This window comes from Amphibalanus amphitrite, unplaced genomic scaffold, assembly GCF_019059575.1.
Source record: "Amphibalanus amphitrite isolate SeventyFive unplaced genomic scaffold, NRLGWU_Aamphi_draft 000243F_arrow, whole genome shotgun sequence".
Taxonomy (NCBI): Eukaryota; Metazoa; Arthropoda; class Thecostraca; order Balanomorpha; family Balanidae; genus Amphibalanus; species Amphibalanus amphitrite.
This window is the reverse complement of record NW_024881738.1, coordinates 733805-743802: the sequence shown is the minus strand read 5'-3', so window position 1 is coordinate 743802 and position 9998 is coordinate 733805. Positions and strand designations below refer to the sequence as shown.

The 9998-nt window shown below is 47.8% G+C and overlaps 1 protein-coding gene across 3 annotated transcripts; it reads left to right on the top strand.

Moving 5' to 3' along the window:
- The first annotated feature begins 1034 nt into the window (after nucleotides 1-1034).
- On the top strand, nucleotides 1035-9133 carry LOC122386219 (trans-3-hydroxy-L-proline dehydratase-like). Of its 3 annotated transcripts, none has more exons than XM_043375208.1 (2): nucleotides 1035-1122; nucleotides 7119-9133. In XM_043375208.1, the coding sequence occupies exon 2, from the start codon at nucleotides 7148-7150 to the stop codon at nucleotides 8174-8176; it is 1029 nt and encodes a 342-aa protein (XP_043231143.1). In that variant the 5' UTR covers nucleotides 1035-1122; nucleotides 7119-7147; the 3' UTR covers nucleotides 8177-9133. The 3 variants fall into 3 exon arrangements, with proteins under 3 accessions (XP_043231143.1, XP_043231141.1, XP_043231142.1); XM_043375206.1 differs by having other exon boundaries at nucleotides 1041-1226; XM_043375207.1 differs by lacking the exon at nucleotides 1035-1122 and adding an exon at nucleotides 3194-3256.
- The last annotated feature ends 865 nt before the right edge of the window (nucleotides 9134-9998 follow it).

The following is a 9998-nucleotide window of genomic DNA, read 5'->3' as shown; positions in this document are numbered from 1 at the left end:
AGAGAGAGAGAGAGAGAGAGAGAGAGAGAGAGGTCAACTTTACGTCAGAGGGCAATGGGCATTGGTGCATTGTATATTGTATTGTATTCATAAAAATCTCCACATCGTGGCTCTTCCGATTTCAGAGTCAGTACATTATTTAAACACAGTGAACATGTTCATAAAACACGAAAAAATGATGGTTTAAAAATCACTATAAATTGCTAAAATGCGATAAAACTGTGAAGCCCCTTCTGGTTTTTTGTCTGTTTTTTTTTCCTGCGTTGCACAAAGCGTGTTAGATACAGGCAATTACAATTTTGCGTATCTTGACATTCCACCTATTGACAAATCTATTGGTTTGCATCAACCACATTTTGATGTTAGGTCAGGTCACTGATCTATGACCTATGAGGGCCTATTGACCTATCTTGGAGTTTTCATCAGTCGACTGAGGCCGGTCACTTGACGTCAGGTCAACATCAAAGTTGATCCTCCCCATACAAATCGTATGTCATTCGACGCGTCTGGACGTTCAGAATGCAATCAATTTGCTGTTCCGATACCATATCCGCTAACGGTTTTCAACGAAAAGTCGGACACCAATCTTTGGGTCTTGGGCTACATCTCGAAGATCACCAATTGGTGGAGGCCCTAAAATTGGACACTAAGTCGTTGAGGTCGTGAGGATAAACCCGTCCGTTTTTTTCGCAAGGTCCTGGCTCAGTTATGGCTATAGAAACGGCTATTGGCCTCGGTATACCTACTCGCTCCAATCCTTCGACCGCTAACCGATAGGTCTGGCAAGCGGGTTAACCCAAGGAAGATAACGTTGTGACGCGACGCGAAAACACATTTCGCCCTAAGCCGTCACCGTCCGACTAGATAACGTCGTCGCGTGCGAGAGGGGGAAGAGGGCCGGGGGCCGAAGGTCGCCAGAGCGACCCGATCGACCGCAGCCCGGCGGCCGACGGGAGCACTCGGCTTCATCTGCGCATGTGCGTGTCCCACTGCTGGCTCGGGGAGTAGTGAGGTAGGTCAGACGGCTATTCTAGTGAGGTAGGTCGTGGGCCTTTGGCGGAGGGCCATGGGTGCGTCGCACGCGCCGAGGATGGTCCCAGTGCGTCGCGTCAACGAATAGAAGTGAGAGCGGTTGAAATATTGTATGTGTTCACTGATCGGGTGATCAAACTTGGGAGGTGGTTATAAGGAAATGTTCAAAAGCGCGTACGATTTCTTGTTACAAGGTGAGCTTTGAATAAGGTTTGCAGATAATACGTGATCAACAATTGTTAAATATGTTTTTGCTTTATAAACTCTAAATGATATATTTTTACGTTTTATACGTTGAGCTTTATCAATAATTCGATCTTATCAATCTTATCTTCTAAGTCATTTACATCATGTGTATGCGCAATGTGCTGGTAAAGTACTTGGTATCGTAAAAGTAACATTAGTTATTTCGTTCATTTGTTGGGTCCCTTCAAATGTCAGTTCAACAGAATCTGTGCAGTCAGCTTCTGATTTTTACAGTATCGAAAAAATAATACACTCCCATTCAATAGATGATAAAATATACCTACATATTTAGGCATACTACAATGCAGAAGTCTTTTACATGGTCATTAACACAGAACAGCCGCCTAAAAAATAAATGGCACAGTCTGGGATAGTTTGCGAGAGCATTGGCTACTTTATTGAGACGAGATCAACCAGCCTGACATGGCGACGTGACGAAGTTCAAGTTCACGTTCAGACTAGGGCGAGAGAGTGGCTCACCCCATGCGTGCCCTTTAGCTCCCGATTCAGCAGCAAAGATATGTCGTAATGTGACTTAGATATTCTGGTACTTATCGGTCTGAGAGCAAAGTGTCACTAATCATGTCACTAATCACAATGTAAACTAATCACAGGCATGGGTGTGTTGTTAGCAAACAATCGATGTTTGTTTCAAGTACACACTCACTACAGGTTCTCTTCACAGTGTTGACTCAGTCATTGGGTGCGACACGTGGAAAAGGCCAGGTCATTGGGTACGTAGGCCTGGCACTGATAGTGGGAAGATACCGGCGTACCTGCACATTGCGTGGTCGCACGCAACGGCGGGCCGCCCCATTCATAACCACCGGTTCTTCGCTCCATATATGGCCTGCCGTGGTAAAACCGACGGCCGCAGGATGACGACGGTACCTCGTTATGCAGATTATATGCAGATTATGCAGATATGTCAGATTAGGGCTCGCCGTCGGCAGCCCTTGCAACTATGTATCAAAAATTATACCACTCGCTTTATATCTACTGCGGTGAGCACAGAAATCTATATAACAGAGAATCGTTTAAAACATCACTTGTTTGCATATTTGTTTTTCAAAAACCCAAGGATATATTTTATGCCAGTCTATGTAGGTCTAGGTACACACGGATACAATATAACCCACGAGCCGCTGGGGGGGGGGCATAAAGTTGCCCCCCCTTTACGTTTTGTGAAATATCTCCGAAACCTTATAAGCTACGAACGTGAAACTTGGCATAGCTTCAAATGAATACCTAGGCAATGTTTGAGGAAAGTTTGGTGGTTGTAGCACCTAAGATGACGTCACAGTGACGTCATAAATTTTTGTCGTTTTCCGATATGGACCGTTTCTGATGACGCTGAGCATGAAACTCAACTGTAAATGAACTAGACAGCACATGCTGTCATCCTAAAACATCTAACTACACTTCCATCTAGTTTCTGACCAATAATCGACCCTTTATATTCGGTCCCATATATCTGATGTATCGTGAGGAATATGAGAGTCGCAAATCTATGATTTCACTTATGACGTCACTGTGACGTCATTTCAAATGGGATCGACACCAAATTTGGACACAACCTCGGCTAGGTATTCAGGAAGATGTGTACAAAGTTTCGCTTCTCTACCTCTTCGTGTTGCGACGATATCGTCGCAGAAGTAAAGGGGGGGCAACTATATGCCCCCCCCCCCCAGCGGCCGGCGGGTGGCGCGGAGGCCCAGCGGCCGCCGGGATAAATAACCAACACTCGCCAGTCAATCTCTTACATGCCGAGAAGCGCTCCTTTTCCGTCTCCGTCAGCTGTTCGTTGCGTCACGGAGCGTGGGAAAGTGGGCGTGGCCTATAGGTCGCCGCAGAAGGAAGACATATAAAGCACACGCTCGCAGCGACTGAAACCATCTCAGCTCTCACTCGGTCCGTCTGGCAGAACCGTTGTTACGGTTTACCTACGGTTTACCATCCATGGCATACGACTTCAAAGGTAAGGGCACGGAACGTCTTAGAGACCATAATCTGAACTGAATGCCTGGGATAGAAGCGCCGTACACTGTTTCATTCAACTTTATCGCAAGCCTTATTGCGATGGCTGGATATTTAAGAAAAGTACCAACTTTGAATCGGGCCTCCGAGGCCTTTGTTTGAATCAGATTGTTTAATAGTATAGAATTTCGAATCAGGCAAAGTGATTTATTTATGACGTCCTAATAAGACGAAATCACAGTTGTATGCAACAACCTTTTGATCGTACTCACATTGAGAATAAATACAACTGAGAATGCAGCATGAACCACCTTATAGCGATCTCAGGCAGCTTTTGCCAAATTGTCAGGGAACTCAGATTTGTTTTTCAATAGAAAAACACAATTCTAAAGAATAGTGTTTTAACTATTGACAACAAACCCTCGGTTACCTACCCACGTAACACATAACTTCACTCAGAAGAGCTAACATGAAAGGAGGATCTGAACTAAGCCTGAAAAACGTTCATAATAAGGTGTTCTATTCACATGAGGGCACTTTTGCCATGCATTGAATTGCGCCAAGAATTGGGTCCAAAACTATCTCCGTTTTTATATCAGTTATTGAAAAAATATCTATCTCCCGATTTTTACGCTTACAAAACCTCAAACTACACACAAAAACTAACACACTCTTCGGTTCTTCGGAGCCAAATGCTTCCATCAAGGTGCTTCCTTAAATCACTCTTGCGAGTGTCACGTGCTGACATACACTCGACGCACTCTTAACCCGCGAGTTGCTGAGGGGGGGGGGCGTTAAACGCCCCCATTTTTTTTCACCGGGCCATAGCATAAAAACGGCGCGCCGCAGGCGCGCCAAATTTTAACCCGCGCACCGACGGGGGTCTGCGCCAACTTCGCACCGACGGGGGGGGGGGGGGAGCGGCGGATGACCGCCCCCCCTGAGATCTCGAGAACGAAGCAAGATAGCGACAAGCGGTAAACGGCGTCGGATACGCACGGTCAAGATCTCCAATTCTTATGAAGGTCATTTTCAGGTCAGGTCAAAGATGACGTCACAGGGGTCGAAAAAGTCAAAATGGCGGCGCTAGATATGGATAGATTTTCTCGAATAAGTCAAGATAGGAACAAACTAAGGGCATCATCGTGATCCTCTCGTCAATCCGCATCGAATGATATATAGGTTGACCTCGAAAGGTCAAGGTCAAAGGTTGACCTCAGGTCACGTGACCTCGAGGTCATCATGTATATCATTCGATGCGTCTTGACGAGCTGAACACAATGAGACCATCCACGCGTCTGTATCTTGTTCCTGTACGGAGTTATTGGCCAAAAACCTTTGGTGACCTTTGATGACGTCACATGACCTCACAGCTGCCCAACAGCAAAACAGACCTCAAGGTAGTGAAGGTTGATCGTATATGAAGTCATGTATGGTATATGGGGCCATTCCGACCCGTTTTAGTGGTAAAAACAGGGAGTTTATTTTTCCCCCCATTGCAATGGGGGGACCTCGCGACCTCCCCATTATAAGTCAATGCATTGACTTATAATGGGGAGGTCGCGAAATTGACCTGACCTTAGGTCATCGATATCAAAATTCCGAGATATAAAAATTGTAGCTACTAATGACCTAATAACATCCTGCGACTTTCAAAGGCCTCCGACATCTACTGTAGCTCTGGCACGGTGACAAAGTTGCAAAAAAGTGACTTGAGGTTGGGTCATTCAAAGTGACCTGGTGACCTGACCTTAAAAGGTAGGAGGTTCAAACTTGCACACCATGTGTAAAATTGATGAGGGAATAGTCGTACCAAATTGCGCCGCGGTTTTCCCGCTATTCGCGAAAAACCTTCGGGGGGGGGGGGGCGGATATCCGCCCCCCGTCGGTGCGCGGGTTAAGTACCTGTAGGGAATTTATTGAAGTTTATTGTGACAAACTTTCAAAAAAATCGGTCGGAAAATTTTTGAGATATCGAGGTTTTAGTGACGTCATGATTTCTGAGTTTTCGACCAAAAACGGCATATGTTCAAAAAATCATATAAAATCACAGAACAGATATATAGACATGCCGTAAACGCCATTAGACTGCCAATACCATGAAGAATCGAATGGCTATCTTCGATTATTGATTATCGTTCCGCATTTTCTAAAATCTTGAACTGAATCTTGGCAATTTCTCGTGACTACTTCACGACCATGATACATGAATTTCTTAAATTGAACTTTTTTAGCCAAACACGTACACATATGATAAAATGAATGTCACCATCGTGTTCTACGCCCCAAATTACACATAAAACATGTATCACAGGCTGCGAATATCAGTTTTTATTTTCGGGGATATGTGCCTGCCCGGTTGACCTGACCTTGACCCTGACCTATGCTTGACTGACCCCTGCATGGAGCTGACACTCTTGTAGGCCCTATATGATGGATTGTGCACCGTTTTGACAGAGTTTATGACGAGAGGCGCCCATTGCGAAGTCCTGAAGTCCATGCTACTGAAAGCCCGATTTCAGGTGTTTGACCTGACCTTGACCTGACCTGTGACCTCAAAATTCAACTTTAAAGTACTCATCTGAAGCGTCTCGTCGCGTTCTTTCGTTTGCCGCCTCGTGCGTTTCGCTGCGCCTATTGGTTCTCGAGTTATCGGCTGGGGGCGTTTAACGCCCCCCCCCCCCCCAGCAAACGGTGGGTGGCGAAATACCCCAGCAACTGCCGGGTTAACCCTCGCCCGCACATGCCATTTTCCCATCCTAGAACGCACATGGGGGGGATTACCACCCCCTTCCCGCGCCATTTCGTTCCTGTTGGAGATAGAGCTTCGCGGTAACGACCAAAAAGATTCTTTGGGAAGAGAAAAATCCAATGATACCCATTTTTACCTCCTCAGGTCAGTCATTGACCTTCCAGGTCAGGTCAAACTAAAAAATGCTGCTGTTTTGGGTCACCGTTGGATATCAAGTGCGCTGCTTATCATATACCGATGACAATGCCGTTTTCTGGTGCCAAGCCAGCTAGAACCTCTTTGTCACACTACCCGACCAAATTTTTGCTACTGAGGTCATTTCAGGCCAAGTTAGGTAAAGGTCAATGATATGTGTTTTTATGTCTGTGTGTGTCTGTGTGTATACTGATGTGTGCAACGATTGTTTTATGTGCCCATATTACATGAAATCATGATCTGAGAAGCTTTTAATAAAAAATGCAGTCAAAAAACTTCACGAAAACTAAATTCAGCTTGCCTAAAACGCAATTATTTTATATGACCTAGCTTGACCTTGGCCCTGACCTTAACATCTGTACATCGTCGAACAACATGTTCCATGATAGGTGGGAGGTAAGACTAGCAAAAAAAGGCCGAAATCAAGGTGTCAAAAGCTCACAAGGCCCATAGCCAACGCAAGATGTTGAGAATTGGTCATTTGGGTCATGACATGACCTGAAAAACAAGCTCATATCTCCAAAACCAAAAACCACAGAAACTGGAATTTTTCAGTGGACATCAAGATAGGATAGAGAAGCAGCTATGCGAAAAATCAGGCTTCTAGCTCTAAAAATGTTGAGTGCAGAGCAGAAAGACTACCTGGGGGAAATGGCAACCCCCCATGTGCGGGCGCGGTTTAAAGAGTATGGATGGAGCTGAAAAGCTCATAGAACAGCCACGGCTCTGAGCAAAGAGGCTAGTAACACCGACACTCATAATACCGTTATGAGAGTTGTGTGACACCCATAAATAGTGTCATTTTGCACAACAAAAACACGCATAATGGATGCCATTATTTTTTTGTGTGTACCACATCATCCAGTTGTGCATCTCGTTTGCTCGGTGACCAACGTCCTCGTCTGTCTGTTTCCAGGACCCGTGCCGGTTCCCGTGGACACCGCGATGGACCCGGAGAGTCCCGTCGGCTGGCGGATCCGCACGGTGGAGATGCACACGGCGGGCGAGCCGGTGCGTATCGTGGTCTCTGGCCTGCCGCCCATCGAGGGCGACACACTGCTGGAGAAGCGCCGCTACTGTAGGGACAGCCTGGACCGGTTCCGCCGGCTGCTGATGGGCGAGCCGCGCGGCCACAGGGACATGTTTGGAGCCGTCCTGGTGCCCGCCGACGACCCCAAGGCGGACGCGGCGGCGCTCTTCATCCACAACGAGGGCTACTGCACCATGTGCGGCCACGCCTCGATGGCCGTCGTGCGCTACCTGGTGGACGAGGGGGTGGTGCCGCGTGCAGAGACCGGAGACACGGAGGTGAACCTGCAGTGTCCCTGCGGCCTCGTACGCGCCTGGCTGACCCAGGATAACCAGACCCGGTTCCTGTCCGTCCCGGCGTTTGTGCTCCACAAGGACCTCAGTCTGCCGCTGCCCGACGGCCGCCAGTGCAGGATGGACATCAGTTACGGCGGGTCGTTCTACGCGGTGGTACGCGCTGGCGACCTGGGTCTGAGCAGCGACTCCCCCTCCGCCGAGTACGTGCGCCAGGCGAGCTATATACGCCGCCACCTGAGCGCCTCCGGCGTGAAGATCCACCATCCAGACAGCGCCGACCTGGGCTTCCTGTTCGGCGTCGTGTTCGCCGACTTCGCGCCGCTCTCGGTGGTCGCTCCGCCTCCGGAGGTGGTCTCGCAGGTGATCGTGTTCGCCGACGGCCAGGTGGACCGGTCGCCGTGCGGCTCGGGCACGACGGCGTGCTGCGCCGTGCTGCACGCCGCCGGCCGGCTGCCCACCGCGCACGGCTGCACGTTCCGCTGCGCCCTCACCGGCAGCGAGTTCAGTGGCCGGGTGGCCAGGGAGACCGAGAGCCACGGCCGGCCGGCGGTGGTCGTCCAGGTGGCCGGCAGGTCCTTCTACACCGGCAGGGCAGAGTACCTGGTCGAGCCGGAAGACCCGCTCGGAGAGGGCTTCCTGGTCCAGTGACAGTTTATTGGGGAGCATTGGTCTAGTGACCGAACCACTCGAGGGGTCTAGGTCCAGCGGTCAGTCTGTTTGAGGGGTCTTAGATTAGTGACCGGTCGTTTGGAGTATGTCCTTGCTCAGAGACGTTAGGGGGCTTCCTGTCTCGTTTCGTAACAGTCTTCTTGATTTACTTGTGGGTAATTGCAGTCACCTGTTGAGGTCTCGCCTTTACTAAAACGCCATTATCTAGTTACAGCGTTGGACTGTTCACAATTTATCTTTTTACCTCAACTTTCGAATGCTTTTTAGTTCTTATCGCACATGCAAAAATTAGATGTCAGACAAACATAAGGACAGTGCATACATTAAGCACTTCTAGCAGTTCAGATGTAGATTGATTATGTTGCGAGATATGTGCAATGTGCATGCATGTATGAATGCATTCATATTTTCGACCCTTCTGGCAAGGCTAGTCTTAGCTCTGAGCAACTGCATCATTACCGGATACATTTTTTTTTCTATTCTCTAGAATAGATATACAGGGATACGCCATTTTGAGAATAGTTCCTATTCACCGCAATGTTACAACGCCTTACACGATCAAGGGCCGTATTCACGTCGATCATTTTCGTACGAATTTTCTAACGCATGACCTACTTCTTAAGATTTTTTTTAATTAAGTGAACTCCGTCTGTTAAAGGTTAAGAAGTGTTGACGTGAATACCAAATAATACTTACGAAAGAAAATCGACTTACGAAGTCGACGTGAATACGGCCCCAGAATATGTAGCATGCGCGTGTGTGTGTGTGTGTGTGTGCGAGTAGGTGTGTGTTCACATATCTGTCCAATGTCCAATTACGTATTGCACCTGTTGATGTTTTCGTTTGGTTTACGAGGATGGTGATGGGCTTGAACATGTTTGTCGTATTTACGGGAAACGAACTGTCTGACATGTGTAATATACGGAAGCGATGAAACGAATGACTTTATACCAAGTCACCCATTTGAGATTCGGCAGAACTTTGCAATGTTCTACGGAAACTTTCAACCATTCAGAATCATTATCGCTTGGGAACAATAAGGAAATGGCGCCAGTAAAAGGGACTGAGAGAATAAGGTCACAGACACATCAATCGATTTTCCTGAATTGACATCGGAAACAGACAGGTACAATCCCCCCCCCCCAAAAAAGATATGATCGAATGAAGATCATCATTGGAATCTTATATCGGCTAACGGATAACAGTTAATTATGATTCAGCAGTATAACGTTCATGAACAAGCAAATCATTGCAAAACAGAACAATGAAAACTTGACGAGTGAAGTACCTGCTTGCAAAGCCGAAACGATTAAGCCGTCCAATAGCGATTCATATAAGAATCTGTTACTAACTAAAACACATGTCTGTCATCAAAATGCACGTTAACATAATAACCTAAATAAGAAGTAAGAACGTCTCAGTCTCAGCAGTACGTGTCCTCACTTCTTAGTCACTAATCTGTTATCACCATTACACCATGCCATTTTTACCAAATCATGAGTGTGTCAGCGACAATCCACCGACCCCTCGCCCATTCGCGGCGCACACCCCACGCCTCCCCCGGCTCGAGTTACCTGACCGGCCAGCGGATCAGCTTGCAGCTGTGACGGGGGTCGTGGTGCCGAGCCCGCGGGCGCGTGCGGAGCGAACTGACCCAGTGCAGTGTCGCATTCTGAACACTACACGCTAGTGATCGTCTGGGAGCCCGCTGAATGTGAGCTGAGTGAGCTGAATCGTGCTGAGTGAGGTATAGTCTCTGCCTGACGGCTGGCGCTGCGCGAGACAGTTCGATCGCCCGGGA

Excerpts from the sequence above, each read along its gene's own strand:
- LOC122386219 (XM_043375206.1), top strand. The coding sequence starts at position 1,193 with ATGTTCAAAAGCGCGTACGATTTCTTGTTACAAG. Across the intron at positions 1,227-7,118 it reads GTACGATTTCTTGTTACAAG|GACCCGTGCCGGTTCCCGTG; the intron begins GTGAGCTTTGAA and ends GTCTGTTTCCAG.